Source organism: Polypterus senegalus, chromosome 12, assembly GCF_016835505.1.
Source record: "Polypterus senegalus isolate Bchr_013 chromosome 12, ASM1683550v1, whole genome shotgun sequence".
NCBI lineage: Eukaryota > Metazoa > Chordata > Cladistia > Polypteriformes > Polypteridae > Polypterus > Polypterus senegalus.
The window spans coordinates 8,347,576-8,366,096 of NC_053165.1; the positions used below are offsets into that span (position 1 = coordinate 8,347,576).

General features: G+C 43.6%; 1 protein-coding gene across 1 annotated transcript in view; it reads left to right on the forward strand.

Annotated features, from left to right (window-relative positions):
• ccdc3b (coiled-coil domain containing 3b) overlaps positions 1-18,521 on the forward strand; it is a 44,919-nt gene that overhangs the window by 22,340 nt on the left and 4,058 nt on the right. Inside the window, exon 2 of the mRNA XM_039770816.1 lies at positions 15,832-16,006. Coding sequence (XP_039626750.1) covers positions 15,832-16,006 — 175 coding nt within the window. The remainder of the gene's footprint in view (positions 1-15,831; positions 16,007-18,521) is intronic.

Sequence of the window (18,521 nt, forward strand, 5' to 3'; positions counted from 1 at the left end):
TCCTCAGGGCAGCTGGCTGAGACACAGGGGCTTCTCTACAAGCCCACCCCTGGAATACTTCTGGGGGGTTCAGCCTGGAGATGCTTTTGTGTCAAAACAGAAACCATGATGAGTTATCCCCCAGAGGTTCTCAACGTAATTACCCACCCAAAATACAATTCCCAGGCATGCCCACCGGACCCAAAGCAGAGTGCCCACCCTGAAGCCCGTTGGAAGACGTGCCTCTCTTATTTCAATGTTTAGGGCTTCCCATCCTGGAAAGGTTTACCACCAAGCAACCAGAATGGATGGCCAAACTCACTGAGCACCCCAGATTAATGTCCGGACCACTGGGTGGAGGGGAGGGGAGGGCACACTAGGTTTATGCCACTTGAAGGAAGAAGCCAGCAGACACAACACCTCAAGATAGGAATAAAGAGACAGAGCAGAGACGAGCCTCCCCTGGGAAAGTGAGCCCCTTCATCCTCGTGTTTTCCTCGCCGTACTTTCAACTGCCTGTAAAAAACCTCAGTGGCGGGTTTGGGGGGGGTCGCCATTATACCAAATTTCAAGGTCATGCGACTCCAGCGTAATGCTTTATCTGTTTTTTTATTACCCATCTTTGTCTCTCAGGACACGACATTAGCATCTCCAAAGGTGTGACCTGCCAGCATTCAGCTCAAGCACCCGTTTCAGCCAAATAAATCAGTGGGACTCCATAGAGGATTGACCACACTAAATACAAAAAGTGCTTTCATTATTTCACTGCAGATCTTGGCTTTCAGCACAAACTGAAAACATGGGAACAAGGCAATTAGGGGCTGCTCTTGTAGTGGGAAAAATGAAAAGTGCGGTGCCGGCCAAAATAAGACGACATTCTACACCGTCCTTCTGGCCAAACGTGATGTGTGTGTCTGCGGTGAGAGGTGAACACGAGGCATGAGAAATGGGTGGGATCCAACCCCGGATGGGGCAGCAGTCCATCACACTCGGGGAGGACTTGACCACCCACCCCAAATCATCCCATTATATAAAATGGCTGACTGGGAAGATCCACACAACTACAGGCCAGTGAGCTTAATATGCATCCCAGGAAAATTAATGGAAGGAATTATTAAGGATACGATTAAGCAACACATGGCAAGGACAGGAGTTATTAGGGAGAGTCAGCGTGGGTTTAGAAGAGGGAGACAAAAAAAGGATACGATCAGAGATGAGGAGATGAGATTATTGATCTGGTCTTTCAGTAAGCATTTGATAAGGTGCCACCTGAAAGGGTGGGCATCAAACTAAAACAAGTGGCAGTTCAGGGTGTGGTGTGTGGAACTGGCTCAGACACAGGAAACAGAATTGGCTGATGTTAAGAGTGGTGACCAGCAGGGGGCAGTGCTGAGGCGGCTGCTATTTTTATTATATATATATATATTTATATAAATACATACATATATACACACATGATTTAGATAGGAATATAAGGAACAAGCTGGTTACATTGGCAGATGATACCAAGATAGGTAGATTGGCAGATAATATGGAATCCATTATATCAGGGATTCCCAAACCCCACTGTGGCTGCAGGTTTTTGTTCCAACCAGCTTCTCTTTTTAATTGGACTCCTGGGCTAATTAAGTGCACTGTTATTTCCAGACTCTGTGTTTTGGGAACAATATAGAAATTAGAAAACTAAGTTATATATATATATATATATATATATATATATATATATATATATTGGGGTTTCCGGCCCCGTATATTGAAGATAAATCCACAATCAAAAAAACTATATATAAATATATAAACTCGCGCAGTTCATATGCGCGACACCATTTTAGGCGTCGGCGGCCATTTTATAAGGGAGGAGCTGGAAGTGGAGGAATGCTGGGAAGGAACCGTGAGGGAGGATGGGACTGATGACGTCAGGAAAGATGGCGGAGGAAGGGCGGAAGTAAGTGTACTGCGGGAAGGCTTATGATGGCGGAGCATCTTTTTTCCTGGGAGAAAGTAAAGGAGAAAGGTTAGTAGCCCGCCACTCCCTGCCGGCGAACGTCTTCCGAAGCGTTTTAAGGTCCGTCCGCGGTCTCCTATTCGCGCGTGCGTGACATTACACATACATCCATTATCCAACCCGTTATATCTTAACACAGGGTCACGGGTTCTGCTGGACCCACACAGGGCACAAGGCAGGAAACAAACCCTGGGCAGGGTACCAGCCCACTTCAGGGCATGTGAACACACAGACACACACACATACAATGGGGACAATTTAGAATCACCAATGCACCTAACCTGTATGTCTTTGGACTGTGGGAGAAAACCCACGCAGACACAAGGGAGAACATGCAAACTCCACTCGACGGGTCCCCTAACTGTGAGGCAGCAGCGCTACCCACTGCGCCAGCATGCCACGCTATATATATATGTATATATATATATATATATATATATATATATATATATATATATATGTATATATTATGCATACACACACACACATGCACACTAGGGGGCTTTGCCCCCGCTCGCTTCGCTCACCAACCCCCTGGTCTGCACTATGCACCAGCCACTTCATGTCCCTGCTGCTTGCATATGTGGATTTCACTTCCACCAAACACCAAAACTTTTAATTTTCACAGACACGTCTCTTCATTGGGAAGAAACAATACTTTTCCCTGATGACAACACAAATTACATGATCAATAAGTCTCTGACTTAAAGTTTAAAGCCGAGCAATACCTACATACTTCTGTCATATCACCTATGTCCACATATTCAATCTCTTTTTGCTGTTCCGTTATTTCATCGAGTAATAATTTTCGTGTGTAAGCGCTAATGCAATCTTTACTATCAGTTTTTTTTTTTTAAGAGTTTTAGTACTTTCATAATCTCTAACCTGCTCTGCATGTGTATCACAGCAACGTTTTTGAACCTCTTTACGATGTTCTACTTTGACAGAGATATATACAGTGGTGTGAAAAACTATTTGCCCCCTTCCTGATTTCTTATTCTTTTGCATGTTTGTCACACAAAATGTTTCTGATCATCAAACACATTTAACCATTAGTCAAATATAACACAAGTAAACACAAAATGCAGTTTTTAAATGATGGTTTTTATTATTTAGGGAGAAAAAATCCAAACCTACATGGCCCTGTGTGAAAAAGTAATTGCCCCCTTGTTCAAAAATCACCTAACTGTGGTGTATCACACCTGAGTTCAATTTCCTGATTACTGCCACACCTGTTTCAATCAAGAAATCCCTTAAATAGGAGCTGCCTGACACCGAGAAGTAGACCAAAAGCACCTCAAAAGCTAGACATCATGCCAAGATCCAAAGAAATTCAGGAACAAATGAGAAAGGGCAAAATAGAATGAAATCAACAAAAGAGAGTTAAGTATTTCAATCAATAACAAAAGCAGAAATATTTCTAAATGTCTTATAAAAGGTAAAAATCACGCTGTTGTGCTTTTCCGAATGTAGAATAAGAGAAAAACTACCCGCTAATTAAATGAGATCAGCGTTATCAGGTGTTGTCACTGACTATGAATCTGACTGGAACCAAAACCTGCAGCCACAGGGGGTCCACAGGAATGAGTTTGGGAAGCACTGTGGTATATCATTACAGAAGGACTTGGACAGCAGACAGGCTTGGGCAGATTTGTGGACGATGAAATTTAATGTCAGTCAATGTAAAGAATTACACATTGGAAGTAAAAATGTTAGGTTTGAATACACAATGGGAGGTCTGAAAATCGAGAGTCCACCTTATGAGAAGGATTTAGGAGTCGCAGTGGACTCTAAGTTATCAACTGACAGTGTTCAGAAGCCATTAAGAAGGCTAACAGAATGTCACTGGACATAACAGTCAGGTTATATAGCGCCTTGATGTGCGGAGTACAAATCACAGGAGGTTCTGCTCAAGCTTTATCACACACTGGTGAGGCCTCATCTGGAGTCCTGGGTGCAGTTTTGGTCTCCATAAAGAGATAACAGCATTAGAGAAAGTCCACAGAAGAACGACGAGGCTGATTGCACGGTTACAGGGGATGAGTTATGAGGAAAGATTAAAAGAGCTGAGCCTTTACAGTTTAAGAAGATGAAGAGGAGACCTGAGTGAAGTGTGCAAAATTATGAAGGTAATTAGTTCACTGGATCGAGACGGTGACTTTAAAATTAGTTCATTAAGAACAGGCGGGTATAGTTGTGAAGGGTGAATTTCGCACAAACATTAGGAAGTTTTTCTTTACACAAAACACGATAGACACTTGGAATAAGCGACCAAGCAGTGTGGTGGAGAATAAGACTTTATCGACTTTCAAAACTCGACTTGATGTTTTTTTTGAAAGAAATAAGTGGAGAGGACTGGCAAGCTTTGTTGGGCTGAATGGCCTGTTCTTATCTAAATTGTTCTAAGGTTCTAAATCTGCGTGTCTTTGAGATGTGGGAGAAAAACCACAAGGACCCTGGCAGGACATGGGGGCTCCACACAGACACTGACTGGGCTGGAGTATAAACTGGGATCTCTGAAGGGCACAAAACAGGTACCAGTCCAACATGCTGTGGGGGGTACTAACACACCCATGAATACCGTATTAATGCATGTACCACGCCTACATTTTTTCCTGAAAATTACCAGTTGAAAATCAGGTGCGCGACATACACAAGGAAATGTAATTCTGTAATGTTTACTTCTGCTTGGGCTCGCTCGCTCGCTCTCTCTCTCGCTCTCTCATTTGCTCTCTCTCTCGCTCTCTATCTTGCTCTCTCTCTCGCTCTCTCTCTCGCTCTCTCTCTTGTTCGCTCGCGCTCTCGTTTTTGAATCAGTTTGGCGTCGTCATTCAGTATGGATAGTAGCAAGCGTTTATGCTCCTTCATGCCGGGAGATAACCTAAAAGTGATTTTGGAAGCAGAGAAGATAGGAAATCGGGCAGCAGGTCGCTAGCACGGTGTTCCAGAGTCATGTGTTCGAGATTGGCGACGGAAAAAAGAAAAACTTTCGTCATGCAACAAAAACAGTTGGGCATTTTCGCGGAAAACACGCCCTAAATGCTTCCTATACAATCACAATGCGCGTCATACATGGGGCAGAACGATTTTCGCGATTTTCTTTGTAAAAATTAGGGTGCGCGTCTTACACGAGGGCGCGTGGTACATAAGTAAAAACGGTACTCATGCCTTGAAAATTTAGAGACATGTTGGAACAGTTTACACTCATTGAGTAATTTATTAATCATGCAATTATCTAATCAGCCAATCACGTGGCAGCAGACCCATGCATAACGTCCTGCAGATGCTGGCACGACCGTCTCAACAGCATCATAGGGCTCCTGCTTTGACAGCAAGCCAGAAACATACATAAAAATCAAAAGGACCCCTTATGCGCCTGGGGCCCCCGGCCAGTGACCATTGTGTCCATACATTGAGATGGCTCTGGATGCCCATACAGCTTATTGTGACACATTTGTGAAATTTGAGTTTTTGAACCAATTCAACAGGAATCACTTAACATGATCAGCATTCACTCCCACTATAGTGCTTGAACTTCAGGTCCTGCCCTTTTCACGGATTGTGCCAATTCAGAATGCCAGGCACCACTGGGGCCTTCAACTGTGCTGACTTCTCCTCTCGTCAGCTCCCATCACGCTCTCAGTCGCCAGCACATCCGAGTTATGGCATCAATGCCACATCACAGATCCTGCCCTCCACATCGACAGCTACACTCTGTGGACAAACATATGTGGATGACGCCTCCAGATCATTCAGTTCAGGGTTTTCAATCACCCTCATTGTTAACAGGTGGCATCATACAGCCATGCCATCTCCATTGACAAACATCGGCAGTAGAAAGGGCGTAATGAGAGACAAACACAAAAAAGGTTTCCACCCTGTATATTGTGAGGAAAAGATCTGCATGATACTCTGCCAAGTAGTGTATTGAGACTGAGTCATCAACAAGGACTAACTGCAGGGCAAAGGGGGGAGGCTTTTATAGCTGAGGGCAAGGAAGAGGCGGGTCATCTGGGGGGAAAGCGGAAGCGAGGTCGTCAGGGGGCGTGGTCTGAAGCCAGAGGAGGAAGAGGGCCAGGTCTTAGTGCTCCTGTAAGAATGAGAGAAGAGGTATTAGCACACCCAAATACCCCTCTGTACCTGCGTTTCAGCATGAGGTAGACCCACCTGCTGCCTCCCATGCACACATGTGTAACCAGGGTGACACTGAAGAGCTCAGTAACTTTAAATGTCACATTGTCATAGGATGTCACCTTTGCCACAAGTCAGTATGTGAAATTTCTGCTCGGCTAGGTCTATCCCAGTCAACTTGAAGAGTTATTGTTGTGAAGTGGAAGAGTCCCGGAGCAACAACAGCTTAGCCATGGAGTGGTAAACCACAAAAAACTCACGAAGTGGGGCCACCGAGTGCTGAAGCTCATAAAAAATGGCCTCCCCTCTTTGGCATCACACACAGCAGGGTTCCAAATTGCCTCTAGAAGCAACATTAGGACAAGAACTGTGCGTCGGGAGCTTCATGAAGAGGGTCTCCATGGCTGAGCAGATGCACAACAGTCTCACGCTAAGCGTTATCTGGAGTGGTGTAAAGCAGGCCGCCAACTAGCAGTGGACACGTGGTCTCTGGAGTGAAGGATCACGCTTCACCATCTGTCTGATGGACCAGTCTGGGCTTGACGGATGCCAGGAGAACGCTACCCTCTGGATGGCACAGTCCCTACTATGTAATTTGGTGGAGGAGGGACAATGGCAGAGTTAGGGTCCGGCCCCTTGGTTTGCAAGTGACGGGTACTGTTGATGCTACAGCAGGACCTTTGAAGGACCTTTTCTGTTCCAGGGTGACTGTACCCCTGTGGTTCATAAAGACATGGAGGGACCCGAGTGTCCTGCACAGGGCCCTAACCTCAACCCTACTGAACACCGTTGAACTGATTTGGAACAGGCCATCTCATCCACCATCAGTGCCTGACCTTAGAGATTCTCTTTTGACTGAGTGGACATAAATGCCTACAGACACCATATTGATATCCATGGTTTTGGAATGGGATGTCCAACAAGCTCATATAGGGGTGTCCACAAACATTTGGCCATAAAGAAGCACTCAACGGGAGATCACTGAGCATCACCCGTCTGCAGCAAACTGAATTCACTCGTGCCACTAATCATTTGTTTAGATCGGTTGCCCCCTTCCTGGGATGCAAAACAACAGCCGTCTTAACCAAGTGAGCCCCCCCCGGAGTTCATCGTGTATCAGACTCACAGTCTCATGTTCCCAAGTGTCATTCACATGGACTACGAGACCCCGATGGTGGGCAGGCCTCGGCCAAAGCCCCGTGTTTACATGCCAGCTGAAATCATTGGAGGCAAAGCGTGGCAGCTGTTTCTGTTTTGCTGCGTGGCGCTCACTCAGCTCTTTGTCTCTGTTTTTTTTCCCTGATTCTTCTCAGTGGACAAAAGGCAGAGTGAAATGGAAACACTGGTCTCACGGTGCAGCCCTTAACTAAAGCAATATGGCCTTGTATAAATAAGCCTTTCTATAGAAACTGCTGTCCCCTCGAGGGTTGGTGACCTGGACCCACTGCAGATATTTGCTATTAACTCTTGCATTTCTGCCTACAGCGATGGAGCCTGTGTGGTGTCAGCACTGTTTGGTTGGGAAGTCTCTTTAAGATTTGGTGTCCCATTCATTTGCATTTCCAAACCCAACTATGGAGATTTATTTATTTATTTGGTCTTTTAATTACCATGAAGGGGGTCCGTGTCAGCTTTCCTCATCTAATATTAAAGCCTCCTCACATCACCCTGGCACTGCCTGCTGCTGAGCATGAACGCTAAGGCCATGGATGAGTGATTGAATTAAGCGCATCCCTGTAGCGCCACCTGGATCCTTCTACTGTAATTGACTACATCTGCTCTTTTTTTTTTTTTTAGGAAGTAATATTGTCAATCCCAGTTAACCCAATTCAGAATTGCAGGGAGCCCCAGCCTAAACCAGCAGCATTAAATGCAAGATAGGAACCAACCCCCTGGGCAGAATGGCAGCCCATTGCAGGGTCCATGCAGACACTTGCCAGTTAGGCTAACCTACATGTTTTTGGTGGGGAAAGTAAGGGGGGGTTCCGCATAAATACAGGGAGAACATGCAAATTACACACAGAGGGAAATGCAAGATTCAAATAGAGGAGATAAGGGCATGGACTGGGTGTTGGGCAGAGTGAGGGATCCAACGGGCATCTGTTGGTGAAGAGAGATTCACTGATCTTGACTTTGCCAACAATGCTGTGATCTTCATGGAGTCAATGTAGGCTCTGATGGGGGGTCTTGAGAGACTGAGTGAGGAGTCTGAGTGCCTGGGCTTGCGAGGGTCCTGATAAAAACCAAGAGCCAGGCCTTTATTGACCTCTTGGGCATGGCCATCAGCAGTGACATTCATGTGACTCTGGTGACTCTTCCTATGAGGTCAGTAGATGGACTGGGACAGCATGGGGGGGATCTTGAGGTCTCTGTAAAGGGGTGTGTGGCGCTCCTGATATCTCTGTAAAAGGATGAAGGTCCAAGTCTTTAGAGCCCTGGTGCTCCCTATTTGTGAGACATGGCCGCTATCCAGTGACCTGAGATGAAGACTGGACTCCTTCATGTGTGTCTCTTCAGAGAATCCTCGGGTACCTTTGGTTTGATTTTGTGTTGCTCATGGAGTCCCGAATGAGGCACATGACCTGCATTGTGAGGGAGTGTCAGTTACGGCACTATGGCCATGTGGCGCGATTACCTGAGGGTGATCCGGCTCACAGGACCCTCATTGTTGAGGACCCGAGTGGCTGGACCAGGCCAAGGGGCATCCACGTAACACCTGGCTGCAGCAGATAGAGGGTCATTTCCGGAGGGTGGGACTGGACCGTGTGTCTGTCTTTAACAAACCCGGATCCTGAGCTGTTTCGTCATGTAGGGGGTGCGACAAAGTGCTGTACCAGGGCATGCCCCCCAACCTGACCTGACCTGAAATAAATTATTTATAGAAAACCAATATATAGTTTAATTCATTATTAGAGTTCAAAACCTCTGAGAAAGAATACTTTAACATCAAATAAGTGTTATTGAGCATAGTTGCAAAAGGTAACTATTGACATGGTTGACCTTACTAAATATTAAAATATTTTGATAACTCTGCCAGCAATGGAGTCTATGACATTCTAAACCCGTGTTGGTTAATCTATGGGCCGGATGTGTGGTGTCTAAATTTAGGCCATGCAAAGTTATGAATCACAATTGTACCGAATGGGAAAGGGTCACAAACAGATTGTGCAGTTTCTTGCATTGGGGTCACTGTGGGGAAGGGTAACCCAACGATTGGCAGCGATTCCCAAAGGAGGTCCCATGCCATAACCTCCCCCCATCCCGGGATGACGATTGGCAGCAATTCTCAAAGAGGTACGGCCCCCCTCAGAACAACAATCGCTGGCAAATCTACAAGAGGGATGGATCCCCTGGATGTCGTTCTGCAGCGATTGGGGGTTACAAAGACATGAAAAATGCAAAACTCCGTTGTGAGAAAATTTGAAAAGTTCAAGTGATAACCACTGTTCTAAACGGATCATAGATTAAACCTTAATAGTCAGAGGGTTTGAGGCAATCCAGTCCCAGACTTATTACACGATGAATCCTGCAGAAGGTGAATGCTCAGGCTGTTTGTGTTTAAAGAAGCCCTAAAGTGTCAGCTCAGCCCCAAGACAGACCTTCAGCTGCAAGACTCGGGTAACCTGCTCGGCTGGATGGCAGCCATTGTTTCAGGTGACATTGATGTGCGCTAAAACACTCAATTACCGGGCATGACAAGTGTAACCTCATCGGCCTGTCGTTCAGTTTTGGTTCCAGTTGCTGTCAGTTTCTTCTACCCATCAAATAATCCTCTGTTTTCCATTTTAAACACATACTGGAGGCCCTGCTGTAGAACGGCGTGCACGGAGCTTGCCTTATGTCAGGCCATGTTAATGGACAAAAAAACTTGAGGAATTTACACAGGCAGTCAATGGAGAGCACCTGCAGAGCAGTTTTCTGATTTGCAAAGTAATTCAAGTCTGAGCCTTTCACGTCTATCTGTTATATAGTGCCTTTCACATCTGTCTATTAAATAGTGACACTCTTTCCATATAATAATATCTATCTGTTATATAGTCCCTTTCACATCTATTTATTTATCTATTATATAGTGCCTTTAACATCTATCTATATATCTCTCTTTCTGTTATATAGTGCCTTTCACATCTATGTGTCTATTAAATAGTGACACTCTTTCCATGTAATAACAACATCTCTCTATCTGTTATTTAGTCCCTTTCACATCTATCTATTAAAAAATGACACTCTTTCCACAAATATAATAATATTTATCTGTTATATAGTGCCTTTCACATCTATCTATCTGTTAAATAGTGACACCATTTCCATATAAGAATATCTATCTATCTATCTATCTATCTGTTATACAGTCCCTTTCACATCTATCTATTATATAGTGCCTTTCACATCTATCTACTGTATCTGTCAATTAAATAGTGACACTCTTTTCATATAATATTATTATTATATGGAAAGAGTGTAACTATTTAATAGACAGATAGATACTTTAGCATAGTTGGCAGGATGATAGATAGACAGACGAGATAGGCACTATATAACAGGATAGATAAACAGATAGATGTGAAAGATATTATCTATCTATCTTTTATATAGTGCCTATCTATCTATCTATCTATCTATCTATCATCCTTCCAACTATGCTATAGTAGCTATCTATCTGTCTATTAAATAGTGACACCCTTTCCATATAATAATAATACTAATGATAGACAGATAGATAAGAAAGGCACTATATAACAGACAGGCAGATATATTTAAACTGCACTATCAATGTCATTTTCCCATGTGGTCCCTGCCTACATCTTCTCCTTTTTTTCCCCCCTCTGATTGCGGCTCCCCGCCCTTTCCATGTTGAATGATGTCTCCCCGCCACGTTGACAGCGTGCCGCTCATTTGTCAGTTGCTTCCAGATGTTTAGTGCTGAGCTCTAACCTTCAGTTTCCTCTCCTGTCTCAATCACTTAGGAGTTCAAGTAGCTGAGTGCAAGGCTCAGGCCTTTGCAGAAGCGAAGTTTTTTGTCCCAAGACCTTGAAGGTACTTGTCTTGTAGATGATGACGGAGTGAAAACAAGGAGCAAAAACAGCAGACATCCCCCATGAATGAGTTAAATGTGTAATGTAAGGCTTTGTTAAAGAAGGCAAAAGATTGAGAAATGGATTAATGTGAAACATGATACGGTTTGAGAAAGAATGGAGTCAATTACATGTTTAAAGCGCATTAAGGTTCACAATCCTATATCCATGATTCAACCCACATGTGTGCCATGACCAAATTACAATATACAAAGAATACACAATTTTAAAAACAAACAAATAAATGACAACACTCAAAGTCAAAAAATCCACATGAAAAATATAAAATCAAATAATAACCAAAAATAAAGAACAAATCCCCCAATCCGAAGAGACGCAGACTGAACCCCATCAACACTTGTTAGAGGAGCACCAGGCTCCATCCTGGAGGTTCAATGAGGCCTCGGCAGAGGAGGGCCGGGAGGACGTGGAGGTCAGCAGTATGGACGCGAACGAGAAAATGAAATGCGGGGTACGGAGACGTCTCACCTTACAAAGCGAAGTGCTGCAGATCCCTCCCCATGCCCCCTGAGCTCTACCACTTATTCAGACTGTGCTGTGTGCAGAGGAAGCATCTCCTCGGGGTTCCTTAGGAAGTTTGCCAAGGCACACAAAGAACAAAAGGCATTGGGCTCAGACAAGAAGCAGACCGCGCAAAACTGCAGGTTCCTTGCACTTTCTTGCAATTTGTCGTCTCTTTACGGTCCATGCAGATTGCATTCACCTTATTTCTCATGCCAAAGGATCTAATGGCTTAATTAAATACAAGAATGGAGCGCTTTGACTTTAATGTACACATCCTGGATTCATCAGTTTACACCAAGAGCCATAAAATGGGATGGCAGACAGGCGGCACAAACGCTGCTAACCGTCGCCACACAAGGGGCCGATGTAAAAATGTAATGGGCTATATCGTTGTTATGAAACGGTTCAGATTTCAACTTTTCATTAGGTGCTTGTTATGCTTTGCTAAAATACTTTTTCCCACATTTGGGGTGTCGACTCCTATAGAATTCAAAATATGCTTGGCCTTCTGGATATTGAAACTATTTGTCGCAGTGTTCAATGACATAGTTGTGTTCATAAAAAATCCTTAGAAACATTTTGAAATCACTTCAAGTTTTTATTGCCCCGCACCTCTCGACTCACCAGTACGAGAAAACCTCAACATGTGATATGCTGACTCTTCTTGCCTTCTAGTTATGCAAGATGTTCACCATTTTGGGGCTCCCCCCATTTAAGGCCCTCTAGACATCAAAAAAACAACAAATTTTTAGGCCAGGTCGAGACCTGTACTTCTAGGGGTGTGGCCTCCAGGGTTGTGACCTCGCGTTCATCAGCAGATGGGATAAAAAGTTACCGGTTGCATGGAGTTGTCGATAACTCTCTTTGTGAAGATTTTTAATGTCTTGCTTGGTTTTCGACTTTTTCGCCCCTCGTCTGGGTTTCGGTAACACTTTGTTTTATTTTATTTGTTTTGTTATGCATTTTGCATCTCCCACTTATACTCAAAAAATTGAATTATCCTGCCAAGTCAGGACACAGTAATAACAAGTTGTGTCCCCATGCGAAAGATCTATTGGTGTGATTGAAACTTCAAGAAGACCTCAACCCATCGCCGTCATCTATTGATATACAGTACGGTACAACTCTCATATGGTACAAACCCGATGCGGGAAGCTCTTTGATGTAATATATGAATTACAATGTGCTGAAAACTACGAGGAGTACCCCACAACACACACATTCTAAATCTAGAAAGCTGAAATGAAGCAAATGCTGTGATCCAATAACGTTTAAGTGAAACTCCTCAGCAACAGAGGGCAAGGCTTGAAGTTTGCACTAAAAACATTTGTCTATCTGGAGACATCAAGACAAAGATGAATAGTACTCATATGTCAGCGATATGGCTTAAGATACGGGATTGCCAGGGTCTTACTACAAAAGCAGTGAGAGGTGAGTCCAAGTCCTCTGCCCTGGGTGGTAATTCTTAAGAGTGAGCGGACGCCTCTCCAGTTCAAAAATGTAGTAAAACTCCTAGGGGGTCTTCGGGTTGTTTTTGTCCCAAAGACACATGCAGCTAGTAAAATAAAACAACTGATTTCAGATGAGTGTCTAATTTAAATTCAAGTATTATATTTCAGTGGAGGTATTTTAAAATTAACATCAAAGAGAGTGACTTAAGGTTAGTATTAGGGCGCCAAGGTGAATTTTTAACTTTAGGGCGCCAAGGGGAATTTTTAACTTTAGGGCAAGTGAATATTTAACTTTAGGGCACCAAGGTGAATTTTTAACTTTAGGGAACCAAGGTGCATATTTAACTTTAGGGCCCAAAAAGATAATTTAAACATTAGGGCTTTAGGGCTACAAAAGATCATTTTAACATTAGGGCACCAAGGTGAACATGTAACATTAGGGCATAAAGGTGAATATTTAACTTTAGGCAACCAAGGGGAATTTGTAACTTTAGGGAAAGTGAATATTTAACTTTAGGGCACCAAGGTGAGTATTTAACTTTAGGGCCCAAAAATATAATTTAAACATAAGGGCTTTAGTGGCTTTAGGGCCACAAAAGATCATTTTAACATTAGGGCACCAAGGTGAATATTTAACTTTAGGGCATAAAGGTGAATATTTAACTTTAGGCAACCAAGGGGAATTTTTACCTTTAGGGAAAGTGAATATTTAACTTTAGGGTCCAAAAATGTGAATTTTTAGGCCCTTTAGGGTAAGTGAAAATTTAACTTTAGGGCTCCAAGCTGAATATTTAACTTTAGGGCCCAAAAAGATCATTTAAACATTAGGGCTATAAAAATGAAACTTTAAGATTAAAATTAGGGTGGGGAAGGGACCCAAATGTGGGGATATTAAGGTAAGGGATGTGGAGGGGATGGGGATCAGAAAACCAAGGGGTTTAAGGTTAGGGTTTGAAGAGTTTTACCCCTCCAAGGATGGGGAACAAACATAAATCCGGGTGTCACTAACTCCCGATTTTAAAATTTTCAATTCTTTCCTGACACCCACCCGTATCACCACTATGCCTATATAATATAAAAATTCTCTGAACATGTACAGTTGTCTCCACTTCAAGGCCTGTTTGCAGCCATTTGCTTTTCCATCCTGCTCGCCTGAAGAGGACGACTCATGAAAGTTCCAGCAGTGCGGTTGCTCACCGTGACTCTGTATATTTTTTTAAAAGATGGAAAAAAAAATGTGTTACCAACATGGAAAAATTTAGCTTGTTCTGTATGAAACATCTTTACTGTGGGAGACCGGCGGTCGGCGAGTTTCATTGGCGTTAACCAAAAATTGGATCCCAACAAAAGTAAACACTTTGGGTTTCCAACAATGAGATAGATTTTTTTTTTTTTTTATACTGCCGCCATTTGTCTTTCCCTATTATGATAAGACCCCTGCTGTCTCAGCGCCGTCCTTTCTCTGCCGCCGAACTAAAAATAAACCCTACTGATAATTCCGTCATTTATGGAGCGATCCATTGGGTTACGTCACCCAGAGCTCTAGTGCCGGCCGGCTAGACCAAACAGCAGGAAAAGAAAAATGGAGAGATGGAAAAAAAACAGGGGATGAGAAACACATTGAACTGGTTGTTGAACCCTGACACCCGCCAACTTTTCAACAATTTAGCTGATTTTTTCTAGCGTGATTATAGACATTTTTTTTTTTTTGCATATGTTTTGCATGCACCACATTTCCCTTTGGGAAATTCTATAGCCTGGAAAATCTTCTGCGAATTTGACAAACGTAAAATTAAATTAGGACATCCACTCCCTGATAGCAACCTGAAACCTGACAAAGCTTTTAAGCTAAATGATAAAATAAATAAGAATTTAAGAAAATCCAGATCTCTAAACGCAGATGAGCTGTCAAGGGTCCAAAGTCTCAAAGGGACACACAGTGAGATGTGCAGAGAACTCCTCCACACTGCACACGACAACCCGACAGATGTGACCTTTTATGGAAGTATACCCCAAATTTCCATTGCTTCACCCATCAGGTGCAGTAATCTTACATTTCCTGGGGGGCACTGAGGCAGTTCTAGGACTAAGGGGGGCTGTGTTGGGGTCACTTTGCAGGTGTCCTGCTCTCATGTTTTAAGCTAATCATCTAATAGAAGCCAGACTTTCTGCAAGCATTTGTTTTCAATCTTATAAATGAAAATGATGTGGAGCCTGTCAATTCCTTTTTTTTAGCATTTCTCAATGGATTGGACTATATTAGAAAGAAAGAAAGAAAGAAAGAAAGAAAGAAAGATCTAATCCATTGAGAAATGCTAAATGCAAGAAAGAAAGTATTGACCACAGAGACGGCTTCAAGTCAACACCAGTCAGGGGCACAGAAAAGAATGAAGAAGCTGCTGGTTCTGCACGTGGGTCATCCTATCACTGGCACGGCACTTTACTGTACAACGTACTGCATTATGATCAGTGCCCACCAGCCTAGGCGTTTAGCAGCAATGCCCCTAGACATTAAGTATGGCAGAAGGGCTGTAGTCGTAAACTGAGGACATGGTAAAAACAAACAGCACAGTGTGATGCCAGACTCTGCCCATTCTTTAGCCCATATACCAGCTTTCTGAGAAATTAACTAAAAGTTGACTTAATTTTTTTTTTCACCTCCCAGGATGGATGAAAATTACAACCTCGTTCCTCACGGTGTTAACTTCCAGGATCCCATCTTCCCCGATTCACCTGAAAACCAGCGCATGTTTGCCAGCCTCTTCCAGTTTGCAAACTGCTCCAGTGGCACGCTGGCTCAGGCCTACACCCCAGACTGGGAAGCTCAGGAGGACAGCCGGGTAAGAAACTGGTGACGTGGTGCAGCAGGGCACGAGAAGGCAAACTCTGGGGGGGGCCAATGTGCTTTATTAACCTTTCCAGCATTAGTACACGTAAGAGAAATGTACAGTAAAGCCTAGCATTAAAGATGCCCATTCCATGTTTATTTCTTCTGTTCTTGTCTCTGCATTGCCTTGCAATTGTACTTACTATTTGGAGACTTGGATTGATTGGTTGATCAGTTCAGGGTCTGCCTTTACCTGAATGATGTACCCGTTTTCCCTCAACAAAGCCATACTCTCGCAAAAGCATGCCACCTCCATCCTCTGCAGATGATTCAGATCTGGCAGCACCGTCTGGAGTTTGTTATCATCTCTTTTATACAAACAGGGGCCCGTAGACTCGGAAAAGTATTTGGGGATTTTATTTTTATCCCGTCTGTCATTATCCATTTATTCTCTCCTGTAATTTATAGGCTCCCTCCACAAATGCAATCTAAGCTGTGGTCACAAATATCTAAGCAATCAAATGAGAGAGTGAAGCGTATTGAATAAACAAGAGTGAGACGTTCCGATGTGTTATGGTGTGAGGCGCTCGACAACACATTTTTCACATTTAGGATATTTACATTCAGTGTTCTGATTACACAATGTCACTGCTGGCAAACAGTTGAAAGAGTGCCTCTGTCGGCCAGAGCTGCATCTGGAAGACAGGACTCTGAAAAGTAATTAAAGGAGATGCAGCTGAAAAGCAGACTGATAGATATGAAAGGCACTATATGATAGATAGATAGATAGATAGATAGATAGATAGATAGATAGATAGATAGATAGATAGATAGATAGATAGATAGATAGATAGATAGATAGATAGAGGTATAGTATGCAGAATAAGATAGATAGTGTGACACTAGAGGGCGCTGTCTCTCCTCAAACCCCACAGTCAACACGTCCAGACACCAGGTAAAAGTCCCAGAAATAATTTCAATTTCTTTTATAATGCACACAAAGCACCTCCACCTCCACAATACTCAATAATCAATACAATTATAATCAACAATAATCCTCCTCTCCACCCAGCAGCTCCCTCACTCTTCCTCCCAACTCCGGCTCCCCCTGCTGGGTTTCCCAAAGTCCTTTAAATGGTTCATGAACCGGAAGTGTTCCTTCTCCGGGTCAGACACCACATCATCCTTCCTCAAATAGCCCAGAAGCGCTGCATGCTTCCGACCTTGTGCCTCCAAACTACTGTTATTATGACCCGAAAGTACGAGTCCCCAGGTTCCTTGCGAGCTCCCCCTGGCGGCACCTACGGCACCCAACAGGGCTGAAGAAACAGACTCCATGTCCCATGATGCCTTGAGGGAATCCAGAGGAACCATTGCCATCTAGCATCCCGGAGGAGGCAGTGTCCTAAAAAGGCTGCTTTTCCTCCTTCTTTCTGTTCAGGGACGTCCCGGCCAGACAGAAACGACATCCGTCCATCACGATAGATAGATAGATAGACGGACGGGGCCCATGCCTGGCCGGGACACCCCTGCTGCATATGTTCCGGGGGAGCCACCATGGACAGCTCAATACCTCCCCCGGGATGCTTGGTGGCAGCCTCCCTGGCCGATGTTGATTTCCCAGTCTCCCGCGTGGCTCCATGGGACATGAAAGGCACTATAAATTAGACGTGAAGTGGTCTAAGACCCATAGGTAGTAATTTATTTGTCCCAATATTGAATTTAGCAAGAAACAGCAAAAGGGAAACAGGACTAATAATGTCCACTTTTAGTCTCTAAAATGCTAATAATAATGTTCTGACTTCAAAATGAAACCCATTAAATTTTTATAAGGAAGGAAAAGGAGACGAGACAAGGTTAAAAAAAAGAAAAGAAACGCAGTAAAGGTCAAAACCAAAGATGAAAGAGAGAAACAGAAATGCTGAACTAAAATCAAAGCCAAACAACAGAGCCAAAGTTGAAACCCGAAATTTTGCGAAAGAGCACGTCGTTCACAAATGATTTCAGTCTCCGGTGAACTCGAGGTGCGAGTGGAGACCTTTACATAGTTGCACTGATGATGACATCATTGCGCCATCCCACTGCATTGTGGGATGTGTTACCATGGTAACGAGCATCACCAAACCAGCAAAATGGTGCCTCCTATTGTGAAAACAAAATGGCATCAAAATAGCTTTGAAAATAAGAGAATACTTTTCAATAAGGTCTGCACATGAAACGCAGATGTCAGAAGCAGATTCTCAGGGTCCGAAGTCCTCAGAAAATGATATGTTATTCAATTTGAAGGCTTCAAGAAGGCCCACCACAAAAATGAAATATAAATGTGATTTGCAACAAATAACACAAAATCATCAAGCCCACCGATGGGTGACTGACAGCGAAATGTCACACAGGTACGCTGAGCCCTGCAATCCGTGAAGAGATTACGCAGATGGGATCGGTGAGTTTTGTTTGGATGAATGGTCTGTTCTCGACAACTATTTATTTTATTGATTGCTTGTCAGAGAAGCCAAACTGATTGATTGATC